We start from the raw sequence: 26,239 nt of genomic DNA, 5'->3' as shown, positions 1-26,239 counted from the left end.
GAGGGGAACGGTCGGACCGTGAATGGAGGGATTTAAGTTGGAGAGGAGGAAAAGAACGAAGTGGAGGAGGAAATATGGTTCTGATTAACATGGTTACAGTGCATGAGTTGACCATTTTACTGTGTGGTCTACGCAGAGAGAGAGAGAGAGAGAGAGAGAAGAGAGAGAGAGAGAGAGAGAGGAGAGAGAGAGAGAGAGAGAGAGAGAGAGAGAGAGAGAGAGAGAGAGAGAGAGAGAGAGAGAGAGAGAGAGAGAGAGAGAGAGAGAGAAGAGAGAGAGAGAGAGAGAGAAGAGAGAGAGAGAGAGAGAGAGAGAGAGAGAGGGAGGATGGGACCAATAGAGAATGCATGCAAAAGCTTACAGCCAAACATGAAAAGGGGAGTTTCGGAGAGAAAAGAAAGTACAGCAGAGCACAGGGAAGGGTGGGAGGAGAAGTGCTTGTGGGAGTAGCTGAGAACAGAAGGAGCAAAGACGGTGGGGAGAGGAGGGGAGGAGACTGGATCAAGTGTTTGAATTAGTGAGGAGCTGATTGACTGATATATTGATTTGAAAAGGGGGGGGGGGGGCACAGTCAGGATTAGAACATGAGTAAAAGTGTGGAGGCTTAGGGAGTGTGTGCTGTCTTTCAGAGGTGCCATTATTTACCGAATGTCAGAGAGAACTAGCTGAGGCTGTTTTTTAAGAATGTGAGTAGGTCTTTCTTCCAGTTAGTGCAGAAATTCTGGGAATCGGCAGCGTTGATTGGCCTCCTGGGTTTTCTGTATGATGAGATCATCTCTGTGGACACAGACTTTAGCACCTCTCTACAGCTGCCTGCGGGAAGGGGACTTTCCCCTCAATTCCTGTGCTGCTGCTACTCAGCATCTGAGCTCACTGAAATGACTAATCACTGGCCTCTCTATCTTTCTGTCTTTGCCTGTCTGTCTTTTTCTTTCTCTCTCTCTTTGTCTCATACTTACTCCTTCTCAGCTCAAGCCCAAAGGACAACAGAGACCTTCCTTCGTTGGATGAAGGAGCCTAACTGTACTGTTACAGACTGTTGAAGGATCCTTTTTCAAGTCTCCTGACCTACACCTGCAGGCTGCTCTCAGCACTTGACCCCAACAACTCCTCCGGAGGCATTTAAACGTGTTATACTGGGAACCCCACAGTATCCTGCTTCTCCCCCCTGACTTCTCTGATGGACCAGAGAGTGAAGGGGGGTACCCCTCCGACTACAAACTCCACTCTGGACCCCTCCCCTGCACCTGAAGATGCTGACCAGGACCGAGTGGCTGAAAAAGGAGGAGAGGTGAAGCGGAGAATGGAGATGTAGGGAAGAAGAGGAGGAGAGAGAAGAGGAGCAGGGAAAAAGAGAGAAGGAGAGAAGGGGGCAGTGCTGAGTTGCTCATCGAGGGGCGCTGTGGAAGCGCAGGGCAGCAAACAGCTTCAGATATCTGGCAAAGAGACTAGCTGCCCTGAGGGGAATGTACGACTCCGGATTGGACTCCAGGCCAAACGCACCAAGAAACCTCCCAAGATTTTGGAGAGCTACGTTTGCAAGCCCACCATCAGGACCTTATCAGAGACAGGCCAGGGGACTGCTGAGGGGGGATGGAGAGGGAGGATCAGGCCAGCAGAGTAAAACCAGCTCTACTCCAGACGAGGCAACCAGGGAGAAACCCTCAGGCTTGGATGCTGTCCAGACCACATCCAAACAAACTGCATCTGCTGCTTCACCACCACTTGCATCATCATCATTATCATCGTCATCATCATCTTCGTCATCGCAGCCACTGTCTTTATCAACAACATATACTACAGCTCCCACCCCAGCCTCAGTCCCTGCCATAACCAGCCAAGGGACCAAGTCTGCCAAACAGGTAAGTTAAGAACAAGGTCAATTTGCCTCACACATATACAGTCTTCTCAGCTGCCAATATTCAACCTATTATTAGTTAAAGTTAGCTTAAATTTGGAAAAACCCAAAAGGGACACAGTGACTGAAAGTATCAAAGGTAAATATGTGCTGTAGTTCGTTTTTGTTTTTTTAGTTAACCACCAGATATGCCTATATGAGGCAGAATCGCTCTGCTTTGTGCTCAGTTGTAATAAGGTCAAAGGAGCAATTGTCTCAATACTGAAACCTAAGCAGTGCATTTGAATAAACAGACCTATAAATAGGATAACAGCACAGCAACCACTTCGAGCTATTAAAGACATTGGTCCATAAGTCCTTATGACAATCACCCAAAAGGAAGCTTATTGCTTTAGCTGCACAAACACCACTCAAGCTGCAGCATACCAAAATTACAGGACAAGTACGAAATGTCAAGCCTTCTCATCTGTATTAGTGGCAATTTATAGCTACCAATAGCACAGCCTTCTCTCTCTCTCTCTTTCTGTCTCTGCATGGCTCTCTATATCTGTCCCTCTCTTCTATTTTTACATCCCCTCTTTTCTCTACCTGCTCTCATTTATCTTTCACTCCCCCTCTGTTCCTGTCCCACTCCCTTCCTCTCTGTTTCTCTGCCTTTGTATTTCTCCTTTCTGTGTCGACCCCATTCCTGTTTCCATCACCTCACTATCTCCTTCTACTCTGTGTGCCCTCCTTTCTCTGCCTGATTGAGTCATTTTGTCCTCAGTCTCTCTTTTAATGGGCAGACAAAAACAAAAACATTTCAGTTATTGTGTCTTCCCCATTGTCCTTCACTGTAGTCATCAGCAAACTAAAGGATGTCACAGCCATTGCTGTCTATGACTGAGATTGCGTGTTTGCATTCCCCAGGTTCCTATCAAACTGGCCGATAAGACAGAGGCGAATTCAAATGGTTCATCTGAGAGAGTGAGGAAAGAGAAGCCTCCTAGCATCAATGGTCAACCAGTCTCTGCAGGACTCAAACCCTGCTCACCCACAACCGACCAGACAGCTTCAACAACCCCTTCCACCCCATCCATCCCTACGGTCTCTGCGACGGAAACCAGGAATGAAGGAAAGACCTCCAAGAAACATAATGGTTTGGTGCAGACAAAGAAACAGAAGGGGCTATCGAATGGAAAAGGCTCTGCAGACAGCCTTGGCAATACCCCTTCAAAAATCAAAGCTGGAAAACACAGCAGTTCCTCCTCTGTTTCTTCCATGGACTTGTCTACAAGACCTCCAGTTTCCACCAGCTCCTATAAAGAACTGTCCCATAAGAGTAGACCAGGCTCTCCTTGTTCTCCTTCGGTCACCCCTAAACCACAATCCTCCCCCGCTGTGGATCCCTCTTCTGCCCAATCCCAAGATCAGGATCCCTGCCTACAGCCCTTACAAGAGAAAAAGAGAGAGAAAGAGAGGAAAGTGAAGAAAGAGAAACGGAAAGAGAAAAAGTCAAAGCGAGACAGATTGGAGGCTGAAAGAGCAAAGAGTGAGAGCAGAAAGGAAGATGGCAAAAAAAAGAAAAAAGAGAAAGGGAAAGATGGTAAATCAAGACATGGTAAAGAAAAGGATGAAAGACATAGGGCTGATGATACATGGAGGGATGAACTAAATACTGAAAGAGGAAAGGGTGAGAAAAAGAGTGATAAGCTTTCCCCAGATAGACAAAGAACTGAGGATAATAATGCAAAATGTGGTGAAACGGTTGACGGTGGTAAACTTGATAAAACCTGTAAAGGAGTAAACGCAGGAAGACCAGATGAGAAGGACAGGGTGGACGACAGTTGCAAACCAGTTAAACAAGCTGAGCCAGCAACAACAACAGGTGACACCAGTAAATCAAAAGAACAAGATGTCTCACGACATTCAATTGTGCCTCCAAACCACCCCTCTTCTTCTGCTCCTCCCTCTCTGCCCACTCCTCCTGCCCGTGCCCCCGCTTCTCCCCCTTCCTCCCCCCAAGAGCAGGACAGCAGACCGCTCAAGAAACGTAAAGCCAGACGGCCCAGCTGGACCAAGCTGGTGCACCGGGCTCAGAGGGCGGAAAATCAGGAAACCCTTTCAGATTCCCAACATAATCCTTTACTAAGTTTTCCCCAGAATCCCAAGACGTCCCTTCCTGCCAAGGCCGCTATTCAGCAGACTGATGAGTCACACCCAGCTCCGTCTAGCGCCTTAACCAGCATCTCCTCCCCTCTCTCTTCTGCAACCAAACCATCATCCCCAAAGCAGAGTCACCCCACATCAGATCCTAGCTCCCCTGCTTCCAGATGCCCTGTAACCCCTTCCCGAAAAAGGGGCCGCCCTAAATCCCACTCCTCTATCTTAGATGAACCTCCCCCTAGATTGTCACCAAACGTCATCCCAACTGAGGTGCCGCCTCTTGGGTGTGACGTTCAGAAAGCCCCTGTGCCAGAGCCAAGTCCAATACTGCAGAGTACAACTCAGTCTAAATCCAGCCCTAAGAAGCGTGGCCGTCCTCCCAAACGACCCCTCCCCGAGGACCAGAGTGGAAATACACTGAATCAAACTGATGATACAGACAGGAGTACAGATTTTCATCCTCCTGAAAAGGGAAACAGGCAGCTAAAGATCAGGAGGCTGATTAATGAGATGAAGAAAAGAAAGAAGAGGAGACTTCACAAGGTAATGCTGTCTGGGTATGTAGGAAAGGAGGGAAGGAGAAACGAGGCAACAGATGGTGAGACCTCTTTAAGAATGTGTAAATCGATAGAGACTACAACAGTACACACGCTCTCAGCCCTGTCCTCCTTTGGGGGTAAACTGGGCCCTCAGATCAATGTGAGCAAGAGAGGGACCATCTACATGGGAAAGAGGCGAGGACGCAAGCCTAAAGCTCAGACAGCTAACCTAAATTCCAACTCCCAGAACTACACCCAATCGTCTCTGTTTACCAATCCCTCTGAAACATCTCTCTTCTCATCTAACCAATCTCAGCCTCCTCCTTCTCATCCCTTTCCCTCCCCATCTCTCACCCACTCTAGTGGGGCCCAAAGCCCATACAGTGAGGGAAGCGTCACAGAACCTACATCATCCCTACTTTTTCCTCACCCTTTCTCCCTCCCTTCTCCATCATCCTCCTGCACTTCCCCCCGTCCTCCCTCCTCCTCTTCCCTCTCTCCCTTTGTGAAGAAGAGTTGTCCATGTCAGGGAAGGCATCACTTCCCCTTTCACCAGTCTTCATGTAAGCTGTCCTGCCCCACAACTCCACTGCATCACACACCTGGCTCTCCTGGCCACCTAAAAGAGGCCACCCCCTCCCCGAGGAGCGAATCGCACAGCGAAGAGACGTTGCCTAGTGACAGCGGCATTGGAACGGATAACAACAGCGTCTCTGAGCGAGGGGATATGAGGGGAGCTAGAGGCATGCTCAGGTTGGGTCAAGGGTCAGGAATGATTCTAGGGGGTCAAAAACACTCCTCTTTTATGGACCGTTCCTCTTCTGTCTCCTCACCCCTCTCTCACATCCCTAGACACACAAACCCCATCACCAACTCAACTACTCTGGAGCAGCACAGAGACAGACACAGGCATAGGCGGAGGGATTACGACTGCTCCTCTTCCTGTACTTGCTTGTGCCCGTGCCCCTGCCCAGGACACAACAAGTGCACTCATTCGGACTATTATTCTTGCCTTGGGCACAATGCACTGAAGAGACAGAAAAATAAACATAAGAAGAAGCACCAGCAGCTGCACATGCAGGATCCAGAGTTTCTGTCTGAACTAGAAGATCTGATCGGTCAATTCAGCGAAGTCCATATCGGACGGCGAAGTTGGGCGAGGACAGGACTAGGACAGGGCTTTGATGGGAGTGGGAATGCTGCTGGGGGAAGGCGCCATCACTCTTCCTCTCATTCTCTTCGCTCCAACATCTTCAGGATTAATCTGAATGGCTTTTACTCGCCTCACCCTTCCTCTTACTCCACTAATCCCTCCTTTTCCCCCCAGCCTTTCTACCCCTGCCAGCCAGTGCATTGTAACAGAAAGGCAGACCGTAGGCAGTGTGGTTGTCCTTCGAAGTTCCAGGAGACCATTGAAAATATGGGCTTTTACAGCAGCTATCCCCCGGCCACAACACTTTACCACCACCTTCCCAGCTCCTACCCACTTCCATCTCCTCACCAGTACGCCCCGCATCAGCCCCACCACGCCCACTTCCTCCTCAACCCTGCCAGATTCCACCGGCGCAGGAGCAGGTTGCTGAGGGAGGGGGCTTTAGGAGGAGAGGTTGAGGGAGACATGGGAGGAGGCAGTGGAGGAAGCCCACACCTCAGCTCAGGGTTCACATCCAGCCTCTCCTGTGGCTGTGGCAGGAGCGAACACAAACATAAACATAAACATCGTCACAGGCAATGTGAGCGAGACATGGATGAGGAGGAGGAGTTGAATGAGGATGAGGAGGAAGACGGTATGGAGAGAGAAGGGCTTTCCAGTTCAAAGCCAAGATCAAGATTCATTTTGGGGCCAGGAGAAGGAGTAAGGAAAGGGACAAGAGGAATGGGGAGTATGCTGTCGCCTTGGTTATGTGAAAACGGAAATGATTCCTTCTCTTCTGCTGCTGCCTCATCATCATCATCTTCAACAGAGAGGTTCAAACATACATCCCTCACCTCACTGGGCCTGGGTTCCTCTCACCTTTCTTCATTTGGAGGAGGCTGGGGTGGGCTGGGTCAGAGTTGGACTAAACTTGGGGGCCTTGGAGGTACAGGATTTGGAAACTCCAGCTGGAGATCCTTCAATGGGGAGCGACACACAGGCAGAATGATTGAATCAGACGGAGAGGACGAAGATGGGGAGGACATTCCACAGTCACATCTGTACAGGACGTCCCCATCCCCAACACACACCAACCTGTTCACATCCGCTGCCATGGCAACAGGGGGGCGGGGTCTGAGGAGTGGATTGGCCAGTAGGAATCCAGGAAGCGGAGACCGGTCATGGAGGAGAGACGAGCCAGCTTGGACAGAGAGGAGAGAAGCAGGTGAGTATATGTGAATGATTTAATTAATAGGTGCATGAATGAAGGGATCACAGACATGCCTGCGGTTTAGAGCTGAAACTAATCATTGTTTTCATTATAGATAAGTGAATTAATTACTATTTGATTAATCATTATGACTATGAAATGTCAGAACATTGTAAATAATGCCCGTTATACCTTAGAGCTCACAATGGCAACTTCAAATGTGTGAGCCAAAGTCCAAAATCCAATGATATTCAGCTTACTGTGACAAAGTAAACATGATAAAGAAAAGCCTCTAATCATAAGACAAAACCAACAAATATTTGGCATTTTTTCTTATAAAATAACAATTATTCGATTACCAATATAGTGGCTGATTATTTTTCCTTTTTGTCTTGTATAATCAAGTAATCATTGCAGCAGTAATGAGGTTATGTCTGCTGTAGATGCAAACATTTGGGCATACTGCACTGTTAGTATTTCTCTGGTTGGAAACTGTCTGTGCTGATAAATACAACCAAAGCTTCATTGTTAACATTATTTCTTGACTTGTGCGAATCTAATTGTATTCTGTTTTGTGACAGAAAATGTGAATATATTTGAATATTGACAGTAATCTAGATAATATGGGAAATAGACCATCAACTATGCTTATCATTGAATACAACAGTAGCAAACCAAATCATGATAGCCAGCTGAGTGAAAAGAGCCTCTTTTTACTTTCACAGTATGACATATATTTATATTTGCACAATGTGGAGATTAGGTTTTTGAAGCAGTAGTTTGCTTTTTCTCAGGTGTTGTTGAGCCACGCATCAAAGCCTGGAGATTGTTTGAGAGGAAATCAGTCTCCGTTCTTTTTATAGCCAATTTCTGATTCCTTCTGCTGAGCAGGGGACGTGCTTTACACGGAGCCACTCAGCAACCACTCTGTTGGAATTTTTAAAAAAGTGTTATACCAAGAGGGCAGCATCTTGATGGGAATCTGCCAGAAAATCCTCCCGGTCTGTAGCGAACCGCACACAGTTGCAGCCCAGGGCTACCGAGCGAACACAGTCATTAGTTAACCGCCACATTGGCTATTTAAAGCCTGGCCTATCCCTCACTGCTGGCCAACAGGGCCTATTTGACTTGGAAAAATCCAATAAGGAAAGAGTGGTCAGTCTTGTTAGGGACTGCGGAAAATGGAACAAAAAGATAGATGACCTCAGAAGTGATTGATGAAGGAATAGCATAGAGGTCAGAATGGGGACAAATAGAGCTTGTGAGGGGAAAATGTTGTTTTTCAAGAAGGTGGAATACATTTGACATCAGTTCATCATCTAATTAAACACACATGCGTTTTGAAGTACAGCACACTAGCATGGGCACAATCACACACACACACACACACACACACTTCTCTCTCTCTCTCTCTCTCTCTCTCTCTCTCTCTCTCTCTCTCTCTCTCTCTCTCTCTCTCTCTCTCTCTGTCTCTCTCACTGTCTGTTCAGCCTTCCCATTAAAGGAATGTGCAAAAACAATTTCTGTACAAGAGTGTGCACATTATGCACATTAAAAGTATGCATGCAGCACTGGGTTTGTGACCATTCTTGTGGGTTTTTTTGCTGTGTGTGTACATAAATCATTTCTTAATGCATTTCCCAGAAGTGATCTGGTCAGAGGAAATGTTGTGACTCACCTACTCTGTGGCCCATCCGTATGACTCAGCCTAGAGTGGCCTCACCTCACACCTCCTGCTGGCTCAATCACTGATCCACATCTGTCTCATTTCCTCTCTGCCACTTACACCCCACCCTCCCCTCCTGTCTCCCTCTCCCTCTTTCTGTTTCAACGACTGCAGGTTTACAAGGTGACTCAAGAAGCCGGGGGCAGCAGAAAAGTGTGCCAACACCAGACAGTGTGGAGGTGAAAAACAAAAGAAGGCCAGGACGGCCCAGGAAGCACCCACTGCCCTCCACTTTATCTTCCCCCACGTACTCCTTTGCAGCTCCCCCCATGTCATCACCCGACCTCTTGCCAGGATATAGCCACAACAGAGATGGGAGAGAAGTGGGAGGGAGAAGAGAAGAAAGAGGGTCAGAGAGAGATTTAGGAGGAAACGACACAGTGCAGCAGGTGACAGAGTCAGAGCTGCAGGCCAAGAGGAAGAGAGGACGAAAGAGAAAACATGGTGACTCTCCCTGTCATCAGAGGTAAACACTCACAACTCCTTCACATAGCACCTGAGCTGGTTGACTTAAAAATACAATACAACCACTCACTACTGCTATATTAACCCATCGTTTTCAGCACTGTGTGCTAAACCAGTGCCTTTCTTTCTTTCTCTTTTTCCTCTCTATCATTCTATCTCTCTCTTATCTCTTTCCTTTTAGTGTCGCTGAGGATAAACCAGAGTGTGACACCCCCACTGAATGTTTTAGCCAATCAGATGTCGATCAGGCTCCGTCCCAACCAGTAACCGTCCAAAGAGAGGAGAGAGCAGATGGTCCTCCCAGGAAGAAGTTTCTGAGGGCTGGTCTTTACTCTGATGATTATAAAACTACAGAGTAAGTGGACTGAATTATACAAACTAGTATAACAGTCTTTTGGTATAATTTGTTCTTTTTGGTAATTTACATTTTAAGAAATTATATAACTAAATAATGCTGGAGTTACATAGCACTGAAAAACAATTGAAAACAACATCATTTATTCATGCCTTTATTTAATGTTGTGTCTCTTTTCTAGTCCGCCCTCCCAAACCCAGCAGTTTTGCAAAGGGAGTATGGAATACACCCCAGGGGAGCATGAGTACAGCCTTTTACCTGCTCCTATCCATGTTGGTGAGTAGAAAAGAATATGCAAACTTTGCTGTAGTTTTTTTGTAACTGTGATAGTTTATCTAAACTCCCCTTGTGTCCACCAGGGAAGTACCTGAGGCTGAAGCGAATTCATTTCCAGTTACCCTATGATGTTATGTGGCTCTGGCAAAACAACCAGGTACTTTAGAGCTCCACAACACAGCATCAGGAAGTTAAAATGTCGAGCTGAGGCATCATTAGAGTAAAAAGAGTATTAAAAAAAGATTGGTGGAATTTAGAAAGATGTAATTATCATGCTGTTTTGTTACAGCTTGAAAGACCGCCAGCTGTCCCCCTGAAAAGGAAGCGACGTTACTGTGAGTTTCTTGCACTGGATGTGTCATCTTCACTTTTAGTAAAGGGTCAGAGGAATACTCTGATACAGTATCTTACTCTGTTTCTCTCTCTGTTTCTTAATTTCACTCAGGCCGGGTGAAGGAGAGAACCGTACCTTCTCACCAGACAGCAGTGAGTTTCTGTCACTACAAGTTTGTTTTATTTGGGCAAAGATTGCAGCTTTGATAATCTCCAAAACTGACATGCATCTGCTTTATGTTGTACAGGAAGAGAGCTCAAGTGACATTACCAGCCTCTTTCCTCACCTTGACATGGACCCGTTGACCAGCAGTGAGAGGTACGGAAATAAAACAGATAACAGTGATTCACATTTCAAGATGAACTAATTAATGCACTGTTACTGAACTAATGCTCGCGTTGACGGCTAAATTATGTGCTGAATGTTTCTCCCTGTGTGCTGGGCCAGGAGCTTTGTGGTGAAACACCACGTGTTCCTTGTGAGGAACTGGGAGCTTGTGAGAGACAGACAGATCCGAGTGAGGATAGAGAGGGAGCGAGAGAGAGACGCAGAGGTAGAAGAGAGGGACTCGCGACGTCTTTCCTGTGATGGAGCCAATGGGGACGACAGCCACATCAAGTCAGGTCCATGAAGCAAGTGTGTGTGTTAGTTTTTGTTTCTGTAGGTGTTTGTGTATGCATACGTGTATGTGGTTGAACAGGTTTTCATTTCTACTGTACATCTGTATAGACTTCTTTTGGTGTCTTGTGTTTGTGTCTTTTAGTTTGTGTGCATGTATGTATGTGTGTGTGTGTGTGCTCTGTGCTTACAGCCCGCTGTCCTCATATTTGGCTTGTCTCTCCATATCATACTCAGCAGTACAAACTTAGTGGTTTTCCAACCACAGAATTTCAGCCTGCAGAAATGTTTCCCTATTTCTGTCATCCACCGGTGGTGTCCAAGAACCCAGCAGGCACCAGCTTTCCCCATTAACAGTGAAACCACACAGTTTCCATCAAAGACTCCCTGAATGATTACAGATAGGAATCAAAGGGAAATAAGGACACTCACATAATTACAGATATATCTGTAAAAGAAATGATGTGCTATTTTGATCCCTTCCCTCCCGCGCTGCCTTCACTAACATATACAGTATATTGTGTGACCTCTGACCTACAGATCAACCAGTGGGGGTGGAGGTGACGGTAATCAGCAGTGACCCCAGCCAGCAGAGTCAGGACACCTCCAGCTTGCTCACCGCCAGCCCCTGTGTGAGTGAACAAACGCAACTCTACCCATGGAAAATATCGTTTCTCTCAAATTTCCACAAGGATAAAGATCTGTTTTAGTAATTAGCTGTGCATTCTTATTCACCACAGCCCACCAAAACCCAAAACAGACAAGAGGAGGAGGGAGAGGAAGAAAAACGAGGGGAAGAAGAGGTTTGCAGCAGAGAACAGAGGACGAAACGACTGAATGATTTACTTTTAACCCTGCAGCATTCATAAGCTAGCGGAGAGAGGTAAGCTGAGCATAAGGTGCAGAAAAAGGAGAGAGAATCAGATGTATATGCATTGTTTTGTTGACCATGCCTCTGCGTAGGTGGGACCACTCCGAGAAAAGGACGAGGCCCACCACAGAACAGATGGACAGGAACTGATGTCACAACATGGCTATTAACAGTAGCAGTGCCACAGAGAAAAAGCGAGAAAGGAGAAGAGAGCTGGACAATTATAGTGGCCGAAAATGCAAGAAAGACATCTCACACACTGACAGATGAGTGTGTTGAACATAGAGCTCTGAAGGGCATCACACCAAGGATGAAACCATGGCAACACATCTTTTGTCCATGCGGCGAAGGATGAGAGAAACAGAGATAAACTGTCCCGGATGAAAGAAACAGACCAGCTGAAATGAATTTGCACTAGTGCTGGATGAACAAGTACACTAAAGACTGTATGTATGCTGAGTGGACACACTATAAACACACACACACATACACTTTGATTGCTCTTACTTCAGCACCTTAAGCAAATGTGGGAAAGACAGACATTGGTCTGACATTTAAAGTGGACATATATGGTATTCAGAATTTTGGCTCTGAAGTTTCCAAGAGATGAAGAGCTCACAAGTTGCCCGGGGGGAACAAAAATGTAGCCTGGGCCCTAAGTAGGTCAAAATTGAACCCTCATTTAATCGTTAAGCTTTCAAAGTCACATTGCACCTTTGGGAAATGACATGAGGAGAAGTGAGCCAGTTTTAAAAGCTGTTGAGACAGTGTTAGGGTTTTCTTCACTTTACCAAGACAGTGTCTGCTATGTACCAGTGAATAGACAGGGGAGGGGGTGGGCTTAGTGATAGGAATGTTGGCATCGCTGCAAGAGAATTTCTAATGAGGTTTTAAGAAAGAAGTTATTTTTGAAAAAAAAATACCGCTTGTCTGCTAAAGAAATGGATAAAATATATTCATGATAGGAATGTTTATTGTTAACTATTTTCAGTATTGCTTCCTGGGGAAGGGTGGGCGGGAAGGGTAACAAAAAAAAAAAAAAGTGTTTTTGTTTACTTCAGACTGCCTTTGAGAATGTTTCACTCTTTGCTCCAGAGCATTGACAATCAGAATGTCCGGGGAGGGGTGGGGGGAGAAAGGAGAGAGGAAAGGGAATGAAACATGGAAGTGATTCGCCCCAAATGCTCTGTAGAAGTGCCATGTTGTCTTGTGTACGTACCTAAGCGAGCTCATGCAGTCTTTAAAAGCAATATCTCCCGTGATAAGGACTATATAAGGACTTCCTTTGTTGTGTTTTATTAAGTTGTGAATATTTGGGGATTGGAGGTCTTTTTTTTCTGTACAGATGCATAGTAGATTGTTCTCATTTTAGGAGTATCGGGCTTATCCACTTAGTGGAAGTAACCATAAGCGTTTAGTTTCTTGTGAATGTACATAGAGAGAGACCTGTTTTCCTTCTATCAGCAGTAGCGTGTAAAATTAGTGTTATACATGATACTATCCGGGATATACATAAAGGTTAATAATCAAATTCTTCATTTTACTAAGATGTTTTTATCAAATTAAACAGCTGACCAATATATCAGACATTTCTCTTTAAAATTGACTATGATTGTATATGATTTTTTTTAATAGAATACATAATTTGTCTTTTTTTAGCTGAGTGTATGTTTGTTTTTGTTTTTATTGGTCAGACAATCAGTGACAGTGAATTAGTTTTTCCAGTGTTAGATTCCTGCTCTCTTTCAGTAGTGTGGCTTCTAATAACAAGCCAAAGAAGTGCAATTTCTTTGACTGTTTACATACTGTATGTATATTTTTCCTCTTTACTTTTTTAACTAAGAGCACTACATTATTGCCAGTGGATGATTAACTTTATAGCAAAGGTACACATAAAGAGTTATTTATCTAGTTTGCATGACATGTAACCTTTGCCTGTTGCCTCTGATAATGTGCATCTGAAAAACAAAACATCAAAAACAGTTATAACTCAATGCCATAGAATGTCAGTTCAGACTTTTTGCCTCCTATATCCATAATAATAAAAGCATTTTATGTCTACCAGTACTAAACCCTGCACACTCTTTTCGCATCAAGGCCTCCTTCTTGCTGTGTGTGCGTGTGTGCGTGTGTGCGTGTGTGTGTGTGTGAGTGTTTTGTGAGCAATGCTGCAGTGATGTTAATCAACTTGAACTAACAGTGCTATCTAGTGGTGTTAGATTGTATATCTCACACTGTGTTGTCCTCCATAATGACCCACAATGGAGGACGCTATCAAAGGAACGGGGCTATATGGTGGGGGAGGGCTGCATCTTGCTCTGGAGATTTATTCTCCTCTCTCTGCCTTTCACAACATCTCAGGGCATCCTGGAATCTTTCTATCAGAGCAAAGAAGTGAGAGATACAGTACTCCCCAGGAACATAAGAAGGACAGAGTATAGTCAGATATTAAAAATGTTTTTGCACTAACACAAACATGAGTCTTCACTTCCTTTATAATCTCACACGTGGTGACAGGTAGCTTCCTGTCACATCTCAAATAGCAACAAATAAAAGACCTGCAATTTATGTTTTTACATTTTCTCAGTGAGATGTGAGCTACATTTTTCTAGGGCGGCTTAATACATGAATTCCTGATTTTTAAAGCTTTTTGCATGAACTTTAGTGAAAAAATATGACTCAAACAGCTGAGTAGGTTTGGTTTATACTGATCATTTTTATTTGGTGTATTTACAAACAAGCACATGCAGGAGTTGGACAGTGACTGACACTAGAGGGGCACTGAACTATATGTAATAGTAGGACACAGGGGATGTCTACAGGCTACATGACACCAGAGAGAGAAAGGGAGGAGGAGGAGGAGGGAGGAGGTACAGAACTCTTTTTTACACTTACACACACATTCAAGTGAAAGTGCAGGATGTGCAGACACACAGATGTGCTCACACTCATCTCTGCTTTCCCTGCCACGTACACTGTCATGTGCGCACACATACAAGCACACACTCTCTCTCTCTCCTTCAAACATAAAGAACCCAGATAGATAGTGATTCATTCCAGAAACCTCAAGATCAATAAATAGTACATCCAATAAATTAACAGCTTTCAAACAAATGCCTTTTGACCATTATCTCACATTTAGAAAAATGCACAAACAAAAATAAAACCTTACACCCAATTAAATGTGTCAGCTGATATTGTATCTTTTAACAATTTTCCTGCAAAAATCTAGTTATTATCCATTTGATGTCAATGATGATGCAATTTTATTGTGTTCATTAGTAAGTTTTGAGCACTGGTCTAACTTGATGCAACTGTTGCCATGGTGACAGTAAAGCTACATGGCACTGACACAACATAAGCAAACCTTGAAGAGTTTAGCTTTGCCTGACTGATAACAAGACTCAAGTATGAAACTTCCCTGCTGAATTATCATTAGCCTTTCCTGATCAGGTGCTTTTAATTTTACTTTAGCTATTTAAGCCTATCATTTTAACAGGCTTTAGGTGTCAATTTGCACTATTTTGAAACTAAAATAACTGTTTAACAAACAAAAAGGCATGAGGTTGCACATTTACTCATGTGCATAGTCATTGACACATAATCTAGAGAAGAACTAATGTCAAAGCAAAGCACTTTATATGAATACTATTAGAATCAACATATCACTTCCACCACTACCACTTCTACTACCACAGTCATCAATAACAATGATTATGATGAGCAAACATGGCAGGGAGGGTTAAGATAAATAAAAAAAACTGAGGTATGAGGTGAAGACCAGCCACCAAACCTACAGACTTTACAGTAGCAGCCATGAACTACATACATCAGGGTTTCTCTTACTGCATTAAATTGGAGTTCAGATAGTGTTGAACAAGAGCGGAGCATAGTTTTGTGAGGCATTAACTCTCGTGGGGTTGGCCTGTGAGGTTTTGGGACAAGTAGAAAGATTAGCTACAGATTGCTGTTGTCTGGGTTTGCGATCCCGGTAGGTTATCTTCTATAACTGTGTGAGATGAATAGATATTTTCTGGCATTCAGTCGAAGCATTCATGGCACATTACAATGCATAAAGTGTTTAAAAGGTATGAGGCTAAATCTAATCATTTTTATGAATATGATCTCAAGACAAATGGCAATACATGAAGCACACAAGAGGGAAGATACTGGATTTCATACTTAAAACAAACACATACACCTTTCTTTTTGCATGTATGACAACCACTTAATGTGTGTGTGAAGTTGCAAATGTAACGATAAAGAAGTAATCCACTCAATTTTAATCCATGTCCTCACTGCGGCCACAGTATTAAGCTGCTGCTTGTGTCCCACTACCTGCTTTCTCTTGTTCACCTATCTCTCTATCTTAATATCAATCTCAATTTATATACCTATATATATATATTTATATATTTATGTATATTTATACAGTCAAATATAGCAGAAACATGTCAAACACGCATGAACCAGGCGATAAAGGTGGGAGGTCAATAGGGGTAAAAGGTCAATAGAGCACAGATCTACACAGCTACAATTCACTACATTACTACGCAGTATGCAACAGGAGCTACGGCCCAGTACTCTAACATGCTTTCTCCACTCGACAAACCTGCGAGTCACGACTCTCTACTGCTGATGGCTCGAAATGTTAATGTAGCTACGGCCAGGCTGTCGACTGTCGCCTCCTCACAGCTGGCAGCTGCTGATCTGAGCGCACTTAGATCTGCTAGTGGTTGATCCCATAGAATTCCCCCGTGATCATTTTCAGATTGGCAGCTGACAAGGAAGGGAAGGCAGACACTGAAGAAAGGTCATTTAAAGGGATACTTCACTCCAGGATCAAAGTTCTTCCAGTCTGAAATGGTCTAAATTTGACTTGAGTCATTTCACACCATCTGCTGCATTCCTGCTGCTAAAATCCATTAGTTTAATGCTACCAAACTGGATAGATTGCGATGGGAAAAAACTCCCATATGTTCATAAACGGAGAGGGGACTGAAGGCAACTCCTAATGCACATAAAGCAGAGCAGATGGTGTTAATGCACTCAAATCAAACTTGAACCATGCCAGTGTGAAATATCCCTTTCAGAGTAGTGTAGCATTACCATAACCTCTCAATATTCGCCTAAAATAATTTTTTTTATTTTTCATTGATCGAGTGCAGCAGTTATGGTGTCAGAGTCACATGATGAGCGAGGTGTAGCCAATAGGTACCAGCCCCTCTTTATCTCCCTGACGACAGCGGATCCAGTCTTGATCAACACCTCCTAAGATTATGAGTTCCTCCCCCTTGCAGAAGCTGAGCTCAGAACCCGTTCCACTGTGGTCACACAGCGTTCGTACTGACCTGAGAACAGAAAACAGATTTTCTCAGCCTCAATGGGTTGCATATACACAAACCACAAACAATAATGTTATCCACTACATATCATGTAGTCGACTCTTGGATGAGTCACAATGAAGGAACGCTCCATATCTGCCTGGTGATTTAACAATAGAAGTCTTTCAAAGAGAAAGAATGACAACAGGAGCATTTTTGATGTTCCCTTCTCCCATTGGTGCTTTAGAGGAGAAATAAGTCATTAAAAAAAATCATGCAGCGACTAGATACCCTGAGGAAGTCGAGTGCGCAGATTTGTCTTGATTTATTATATATTCATTAAAGGTTTATGTTTTTAACCATTAACTTTGGTGCCTGAAATTTTTTTATAAGACACCCTAACCATGGATGATTGCACATTTTTCCCATTACAATATCTATATAGTCTTTCAAATAATGACATTTTTATATTAAAATTCTTCTTCAATTGGGTTTTTTTTTTAAATGTCAGAACATCTGTAGTGTCTAAAGTATAGGTCTGTATCATTTCTAAAATAATTATAAAGAATGGGTATATAAATCAGACTGTTAACCCTACATTTTAAACTTAGATTATAGCACCACCATCTGGTGTCCATGAGTTCAATCAAATCTTAAATACTTTTAATAATAGCACCCTTAGCCTGCACAAATGTAACATCCTTCAAGTTTCATTAAAAATAGATAGGCAGCGTAAGATATCACTTGTAATATAACATTTCATAGATTGAAGAACAGACACGGCCTTATCTATCATCCCCTCACCCAATCTCATTCTGTAGCAGCAAACACAAATACAGAAATCCACCCTTCATGTTACCATGTTCATCACTTCATGTCTGCTGTACCTGAGAGGTCTGGGTTTGTCCTTCATCTCCAGCGTGTAGACCTCTCTCTTTGACTCTGGCTCACTTCCTCCCTGGACCTCCACAGTCCTCCTCATCATTGGGGTGGAATTGCTGCTCACCATTCGAGTCAGTGCTGTGACACCAGGAGCCAACCACTGAGAGGGACGCCTGAAGAGACAGAAATAAGAGGATAGAGAGAGGAACAGAGACAGAAATAATGGGATGGGAGGGGGACAGAGAATGAAAAAGGGAGCAAATGGCAAATATATACAGTTACTATTCATGCAGTTCACTGATCAGTTTCGAATGTAATAATGACCAAGTTTCAATTCAAAACAGTACAGGATCTGTTTGCTCCAGTGCCCTTTTTTAAGCTAATAATCAGTGGAATAGCCTGCTGTGGTGTTTTCTAGAGACACAGAAACCTCCACAGAACAGAAGACACGTGTTCATTGATTTACCTTGATGGTGGTGTGTGACCTGTTGGGCTGTTGGGGCTTTTAGAGGCACCAAAGAGACGCCCCAGACCCCAGGGAACCTGAGTGCCACCGCTGACTGGTGCAAAGTCGCTGGCTGCATGAACCTGGAGATCTGGCAGATCCATTTTCATCTCCTCCCTTTTCCCTGCAGACAGGCTCAGCTCAGCCAGGTTCTGGCTCAGTCTGCCTCCCCAGCGCACCACAGCCCCCCATCCCTGCTGGATCACCTAGGATTTAAAAAAAAACAAAATATGTCAGCCCTGCAGGATCACACAATCACAAATGACTCAAACACTGAAAATTCACATACCAGGCCAGCCTGCTGAGCAAGGCTGTCCTCCTCGATGCTTGGAGGAGGTAATTCCCCAATTTCCTTCTCCTGCACCCACAACAGCTGAGGACTTGTCTGCCCGAGTGTGATTGAAGCCTTTATGGGTTCAGCATTGTTATTTGTTGACCCCCCTGATCCTCCATTCTTTGGATGAGCCAATGGTGACAGGTTTTCACCATCTTTAGCTTCCTGATATTCTGGACTTCCAAAGTCTACTTCTGAGAGGCTTTCAATATATCTGCAGCCTTCGATCTTGGATTGGGATCCCCTTGTTGACAGCTGGAATCCTGCATCCTGACAGGGTGGACTGGGTATCTCTGGACTGTGACCGTCTGCCTCTAAGTGGTGGTGCTGGAAGAGCAGGTCCAGGTTAAAGGTCAGCAGGCTGAGAGGCTGCAGCACCAGGAGCAGCTCCTCAAACAGAGGCTGGCAGGCGGTTAGCGACAGACACATAAAGGAGGAGGGGCGGTAGTATGTCTCGAGCACATCTGGAAGAAAGAGAAATTAAGTTTAGTCACATGCCCGTTCAAAAAGCAATGATGTGAGAAGAAAGTGAAAGAAACTTACCACTGCAAGACTGAAGGTGAGACAGCCAGAAATCAAGAAGCTTGGTACTAGAGGTAAAGGAGAGAGAGAGAGAGAGAGAGAGAGAGAGAGAGAGAGAGAGAGAGAGAGAGAGAGAGAGAGAGAGAGAGAGAGAGAGAGAGAGAGAGAGAGAGAGAGAGAGAGAGAGAGAGATGAGAGAGAGAGAGAGAGAGAGAGAGAGAGAGAGAGAGAGAGAGAGAGAGAGAGAGAGAGAGAGAGAGAGAATGAGAATACTGAAGATACAGAGAGGATATTTACACTATTGATTTGTGCATAACACTTTCCATGCCAAGGGTGAAGACCAGAAAGGATTCAGAGCCAGTACTTACTTCAGTAGTCCAAAGAGGAATGCGTTGAACCTGTGCTTGCCCTGTCTGAGCTGCGGCAGCTCTCCAACTCGAACTTGTAGGTTGAACAAGGCTTGTGTTTTAGGGCCTGGATTAAAGGGTAGAGTGAACAAGGAGAAATTACATATAAAGAGAAGGATGGAGAGAGAGACACAGTTTGAGAGAGTGATCAACAATAAAACTTACAGAGGTGAGTAAACAATTGCAGTGAAGCTCTAGTGCTTGCAGGCAAATCAATATATGTATCCTGTTATTCACTTTAATCAGCATTTCAGACATTAAAATCAACAAGTATTGACTGATGTGTGGGAAAATGAATCCAGGGTTGATCATTAACAGGCAATACAGGAAATATAACCCACAGAAAAAATGGATTTCTATCCTATTCTATATATTTAAGTTTATAAATGATAATTTCTCCCTGCTCTTAGGAGTGCTACCTGGCTTAGTGGAGGCTTGGACCAGGCCCCAGGCTGAATTTGGCCTCCTGCCTGCAATCAGGTCACTCTGGTGGGGTTTTAGGCCATCGGTCAGCAAGCTGTGTAGGGCGGGGCAAAGACACTGCAGCACCAGACGGCCCAGAGATGGATTTATAGTGCTGTCTCCTGATAAAGCCTGAGGGGAGGAGAGGAGGGCGATGAGGGGCATGGGAGGAAATGGGATAGAGTGAGGTAAAGGATGTGCCGTGATGGTGAGAGACAGGGGAAGAGATCAGAAATGATGAGTCAAGAGAACGAGGGAAGAAAAAATGGGACACACACATGTGGGTTGAGAGACACGCGGGGCAATGATTGATGGTATGATGTAATGAGATATGATTTGGAAGGGGGATTTGGAGTTAGTTTACAACAAAACTGAACAACTAAGAGACTAGGTTATCTAAAGATATTCTAGTACCTTGTTAATTGAGACAGACTGAGGAGAGATGGAACACAATTTGTAGAGTCAGAACAAGAAAAAAAGGGAGGGAAAGCCTTTTTAAATTAATTCAATAAAATATGACTTTTGTTTCTAGACAGTAAAAGACTGAAACAATAACAACAGCATTCAAACAGAATGAAACCCCCTAGGAAAATTCAGCAGTGACTGACCTTCTGAACTACAGTCCGAGAAGAGCTGAACTGGGCCAAGATGGCTTCCACGGCTACACTGACCGCACTGACCAGAGCTGGAGGGAGGAACAAAAGTTTACAGTTAAACAGTAAAGAGCTCTAGCTGCGTCAAAGACAAACATGCACAGCTGGACAGGGGAACACACACACAGATGTGCATCCACACCTTTCTTTTCCTGAAGGCACAGAGAGGACAGGCCAAGACCTCTCATTGGATGCTTCACATCTTCGCCCATCCAGGATGTCTCTCCTCTCTGTACAGTTCCAGCGAATGACACACTGCGAACAGCTGACAGCAGCAGTAAAAGAAGAATGACTTACTACTATAAAAAAAATGTAAATTCAACAGGAGCAAAACAAATCACGACAGAGAGAAATACCATAACTCAAATATTTGTGTTATTAGTGGGAGCAATTAAGCAATGAGAAGCACTGGAGTAGGCAGATACAAGCAGATGGTGATACTGACGACAAACAGCATGTGAGCGCATCCTGTAAATATTAGTTTACTGTGGCCAGTTTCTGGCCAGGATCTGTGAAGACGTCTTTTTGTCTGCATCAGGGATAAACGGGATCCCATGCATTAACCTTGACTCACACAGATACACTAATTCAAACACTCACACATACTTAATATAAGCATAAGAATACATAGGAGAGACTGCAGAGACAATAAACTACCACATGAATCGGGTCAGATACAATTACACACATGTGCAAAGGGCAGGTGTTATGTAAAGTCTTATGTTTGTATAAGTATATTTATATAAACTAGTTATATAAATGCAAACATTCACATAATGAACAGGATGCTGTGTAATTACTGTGATATCACCTAAACACACATACACAACAATAATAAAAAAAAAGGTTTAACTTAAATTAGAAATTTGGACATTAATATCATCAACAAGCTACTTGGGTTGTTCTTTGCATGAAATGTAATTGCTCATGTCAACGCTCCGTGCAAAAACAAAAAAACAAAAAACCCAAAACATGAAGACAGACAGAACAGACAAGACAGACACAAAGAGACAGATTGACAAAGACATAGAGAGAGAGAGAGAGTGATGAGAGTGAGTCTAGACACCCTCTGACAGGAACAGCTGTTACCCCTCTGAAGGCCCTCTGAAGGCCGTTTGCAGATCTGAAAGGACAGCGTAGATAAGACATATCACATGACCTGTGGGGAGCTGCCTTCTCCTACAAAAAACAGCTACAGGTACCCAGTTCTTTCAAATCTGCAAACCTTCAGGGCTGAGTGACAAGTGACAAAAGTGTGAGGGCCACCATATCAAGAGTAGAGAATAATTACAGACAGACAGACAGACAGACAGACAGACAGACAGACAGACAGACAGACAGACAGACAGACAGACAGACAGACAGACAGACAGACAGACATGCATGCAAGCTGTCAGACAGATAGACAGACAGAGAGTGTCAGATGTAGGGAGAGAGAAATCTTACTCGCCACGCGCGACTGCAGAGGAGCCTGGTGGAGTTTTGGGGGTAGGGGGGGAGCCCTGGGCAGTATAGGAGGGTAGAGGTTTGGGTAGTAGAGAGGAGCAGCGAGGGCAGGCAGGGTGTGCGAGCGGGGGAAAAGCGGGGAGCTGAGGCAGGAGCCTGCCACACCTGGAGGGGGCACTCCTGAGCGCTGAGGAGGGGAGAGGGCTCCTATAGGGGAGAGGCGAGGAGGGGCACCCCTGTGCAGAGGGCAGTTTTTGGGGTGGTACAGGTAATAGGTGGGGAGAGGGGGCAGCTCTTTGGATGTCCTGGCCTTGATGCTGTTGTGGTCTGCGTGTGATTGTGTGCGCTTTTCTCTGCTTGAATAAAGTGAATCCTTTGCACTGTTAGAATACGTCATCAAGACGTCGATGTTCTTATACGGGGTGGTGCAACCTGGTGCTTCAGTGGTGCTACTAATAGGTGTGTCGGGTTTAGTGTGCGTGTTGGTCTGATTCTCTGTGTCAGTGCAATAGAGAGAGTCAAAATTACAGCTGGATGTAAAGTCCCTGTCATTTGGTTTGGATTCACTGATATATTGGTATGCAGAATAAGTGTTTTTCTTAAAGATATTCCCATAATCATGAGAAGAGTCTACACCAAAGTCAGCCAGGGAATCAGAGTTAAACCCGGAGCTTAAATCAGTGCTGGCATCATCTCTGTGGGTATAAGATGAGCCGGAAGTATGGGCCCACTGTGTGTTGCAGTGTTGGTCTGTGGATTCTCTGCCCACATGGTTGCGGGGCCTAGAAACTGTGAGGGGATGGGAGTTACAGTAGCCTGGGCGATAGGAAGGGAGGGCTGAGTGGAGGAAATAGGGTTGGGAGGATTGGGCAAGGGACAGTGGAGGGGAGGAAACTGCTTATTGGAAAGGGCAAAAAGGCCAAAAATTGTAAGGTGCAGAAGACAGGAGAGGGCAGGCGCACAAGCAGAGTAATGAGGGAGCAAAGCAGAGCCATGGACAAACAATGAAAACAACAGAATGGGATGGATAGGTGAGAAAAACAAGGAAGAGTAAAGTAACAAAAAATGTGGCAAATAAATGGGAAGGAGAGAGAGATGCAGAAAATGTTAGTGTCTGTTGAGAGAAAAATGCACATTCATGAGTGTATTTCTGCAGAAATCGTCATCATGTAACATCATGCGGTAATGCAGTATTTAAACAAGTCAAACAGTTGATCCACAGTTACACACTGACGGCGCATGGGAGTCAATGGGGTTGATTTATGAAGTGCAATAACTACAATCTTTCACTTAGGAGGGTTGGACAGAACAGGAAATGTTACTGTTGCTATAAAACAATAACTGTTAAGTAGTCTTACAGCTGTACAGTAGAAATACTAAATCTGTCAATCAGCCATTCATTCACCAATGACACCATCAATCATAAAGATTCATCATATGTACGTTAAGAATCCAAGTTTTCTTTACAGCATCTGGTTTCACTTTCTATTCTATACTTGCTTTGAGAGGTATAAATATTAAGAAACCGCAGCAAGTGCCATTCTTTATGCTAAATGTTTTGTTCTTTACTGCAGCGCGTGCCATCATCACCTCTGGATCACCTTCTCTCTCTTTGTTCTCAGCTTTTGTTTTCTACCTCTCTCTACTTCCTTCACCATCACCCCTCCCGTCCCCACCAGTACAGCATACAGTGTAATGCTGAGTCAGTCAACAGATAGCAGAGTTTTGTCCGTTCTAGCTCAGTCACAGAGTCTGTCTTTGTAAAGATTCAGAGACTGGCACCACAGTTTTCATTGCACTCGATTACCTGTGATAGACTGCAAGACTACAGGCTAGAAAATGAACTAAAGAGCAACCATACCTTGGTTAGACTTGAGCTGTGTTTTAACTGTAACCAACACATCATACTTCCTATGTTTCTGACACTGGCTGTCAGTAATTGGTCCATGCACTAAGATCCACCCCTCAGGCTCTTAAAGGTCTACACACCTATTTCTTGCTTCCTTCCCAGATCATTGATTTAGGGACATTTTTTTTTTTACAGCATACAAGTTAGTGGTTCATTTGATAATTAGAAAACACAGATAAATGATGAAATAATAATAATGAAAAATAAATACATTTAGCAGTCATTTGGCATTTGGAGATGATCTGTAATGCTGACTAGTCTAACCCTTTGTAAGTTTCCATGTGGCCAACTACAGCACTGCATGAGATATGTAACTTGATCCGAGCTATCTGTGCCACTCCAGGGAGCAGGGGTGGGGGGTGGGGGGGTTGAGGAAACAGGATAGACGGCAAGAGAAAAGCATATTAACATCCTAAGCTGATGGGATTTAAAACGAGTAAAGAGGCAGAGAAAAAACATTTTAGGACACAGAAAGACAGAAAGAGAAAAAAAGATGAGGCAAAAAGAAAGAGAAAGGTAGTGAGCTCAGTGTGCTCTCTATTATGCCCCTCCCCTTGATCTGAAGAGAGGATGAATAATTGAATAAGGCAGTGATGACATCACACTCTGATGACCAGTACGGGAAAAACTGGCTGGAAACTTTCCAACCTCTCCTTTCTCCTCATATTACCTTCAGGCTTCATCCATCCATCTCTCAATCTTTCTTATGTTCCCTTTCCAGCTTGCGTCTTATATGCTTCCCTCATCTGAAATCATCCTCTGTTTGTCCCTCGTTATCCATCACATCATGCATCATCCTTTTCTGTGACTCATCCTCCTCGTCCTCCATCTCTTCACTCTCGTTCCTTATATCTATTCCATAAATTAGTATATATTTACCATATGCCTCATTTTTTGTTTCTTTCTGTTGTACTGCCCGAGGACATTATTTGTGCATCACTGAGGAAGTGAATAAACTGACTATTAGACTGCCTTTCTCCATCTGTTTTTTCCCATCCCAGATTTGTTGTGCTGTCCACATTACACTGAGCTGCTGATGTGTTTATTTTCTGCAGTGCATATAAACATATCAACATAATACTCATAAAGATGTACTCTCAGCTATAGGATGCCATAAAATTTTATTTTGTTATCTTTAGAAAACACCATGACAATTACTGCTCACCTGTTGTTCTTGATTCAAAAGTCCTTCCTCCATCGGCTCGTCCTCTCACCTCCACCTCCTCCTCCTCCTCTTGCTCTTCTTCTTCTTCTGCCTTCTCTTCCTTTTCCTCCCTCATAACTTCTTGACCCTCCCACTCTCTGCCCGTGGTCCACAGGCTGCTGTCACTGACCGAGCAGCCAATCTTCTGTGAGGGGCACAGCTCCAGACATCCACCCTCCTTGTCGGCCCTCTGGAGCATTTCCTTCAAAGCAGCCATTGAGGTGAGGGCTGGTGGTGGTTGCATGAAGAAGGCCTGAGCCTGAGAGGTGTACTCCCATTGTATGCCATCAGTGCCTGACGTCTCTCTTCTCCACTTCAGGTTGTACAGTATATCTGGATCTGGAGTAATGACTGTGGGGTCAGGGTCTGGGTCGGTGATCACCTTTGTTGTTGGGAAGGCGCTTTTGTTACGGAAACGCAGCTCTTTGAAAGTTGTGACATTTGGGGCTGATCCTGGAGATGCCCCTGATGAACTAAGCTTCTTTGTGGTTTCTGTCTGTGATTTTCTCATTTCGATGGGTGGGGGCTGTGGTGGCGCGTCACATTCAGGGGTGAATGCTATGAGCCAATCAAATCGCTCAGGCTGTGCAGAGTTAGCTGACAAAGTGCTGACTTTTGGGTTTGGCAAAGACGGGGGGATTGGGGGTAAGGGACGAGGAGGAGGAGGAGGGGGAGGTGAATCTGGTAACTCTGGAGGATAATGGAAAGTCTCAAAGCTCATATTCTTCACTTTAGTTTCATGTATATTGCTAAGACTGGTGCTGTAGTAAGGGTCCGAAGTCAGACCGCAGTTCCTCTTCCTTCTTCTTGCCATCTCAGTGAATGAGGTGGTTCTTTGTGTGTCCTCTTTTTTATTGCCTTCTGCAGCTTCTCCGAGTACATCTACTCTTCGGTCCCCATCCACCTTTTCTCTGCTGCTCCATCCATTTCTGGCCATCAACTTGGAGTCATATTCCTTTTCCTCCTCCTGTCCTTTAGTCTGAACTCATGTAGCTCCAAAGATCTAGATGTGATAAGATTATCACTGTTTGCCCTCGTCCTCTAACCCTCCTACACAGT

General features: G+C 44.4%; 2 protein-coding genes across 7 annotated transcripts in view; one reads left to right on the top strand and one right to left on the bottom strand.

The window, feature by feature from the left end:
* Positions 1-13,958, top strand: part of LOC133984106 (histone-lysine N-methyltransferase ASH1L-like) — a 14,550-nt gene extending 592 nt beyond the window's left edge. The window contains exons 2-15 of one of the 5 annotated variants that reach the window (XR_009925393.1): positions 970-1,862; positions 2,768-6,902; positions 8,728-9,079; positions 9,260-9,433; positions 9,615-9,709; positions 9,793-9,866; positions 9,999-10,044; positions 10,155-10,195; positions 10,291-10,361; positions 10,491-10,666; positions 11,202-11,293; positions 11,402-11,544; positions 11,625-13,653; positions 13,685-13,958. Coding sequence is in view for 2 of the 5 variants with exons in the window: in XM_062423369.1 (XP_062279353.1) it covers positions 1,467-1,862; positions 2,768-6,902; positions 8,728-9,079; positions 9,260-9,433; positions 9,615-9,709; positions 9,793-9,866; positions 9,999-10,044; positions 10,155-10,195; positions 10,291-10,361; positions 10,491-10,666; positions 11,202-11,293; positions 11,402-11,530 (5,781 nt within the window). In the remaining 3 variants the exon portion in view is untranslated. Of the gene's footprint in view, positions 1-969; positions 1,863-2,767; positions 6,903-8,727; positions 9,080-9,176; positions 9,434-9,614; positions 9,710-9,792; positions 9,867-9,998; positions 10,045-10,154; positions 10,196-10,290; positions 10,362-10,490; positions 10,680-11,201; positions 11,294-11,401; positions 11,545-11,624 lie in introns of those variants that run through there. The other 4 variants (XM_062423369.1, XR_009925394.1, XR_009925395.1 and 1 more) reach the window with 4 other exon arrangements.
* A 277-nt stretch (positions 13,959-14,235) lies between these two features.
* Positions 14,236-23,975, bottom strand: rusc1 (RUN and SH3 domain containing 1). 2 transcript variants are annotated; one of them, XM_062423385.1, is made up of 10 exons: positions 23,929-23,975; positions 20,764-20,886; positions 20,577-20,653; positions 19,926-20,100; positions 19,468-19,573; positions 19,121-19,167; positions 18,533-19,041; positions 18,205-18,449; positions 17,744-17,911; positions 14,236-16,883 (listed from the first exon to the last, which is right to left on the bottom strand). In XM_062423385.1, exons 2-10 carry the CDS (start codon positions 20,831-20,833, stop codon positions 16,718-16,720), a joined length of 1,563 nt encoding a protein of 520 aa, XP_062279369.1. In that variant the 5' UTR covers positions 20,834-20,886; positions 23,929-23,975; the 3' UTR covers positions 14,236-16,717. The 2 variants fall into 2 exon arrangements, with proteins under 2 accessions (XP_062279369.1, XP_062279368.1); XM_062423384.1 differs by lacking the exon at positions 23,929-23,975 and adding an exon at positions 22,068-23,268.
* Between the last annotated feature and the right edge of the window lie 2,264 nt (positions 23,976-26,239).

Source organism: Scomber scombrus, chromosome 7, assembly GCF_963691925.1.
Source record: "Scomber scombrus chromosome 7, fScoSco1.1, whole genome shotgun sequence".
NCBI lineage: Eukaryota > Metazoa > Chordata > Actinopteri > Scombriformes > Scombridae > Scomber > Scomber scombrus.
Note: the sequence above shows the minus strand (reverse complement) of the source record. Positions and strands in the feature narration are given on the sequence as shown.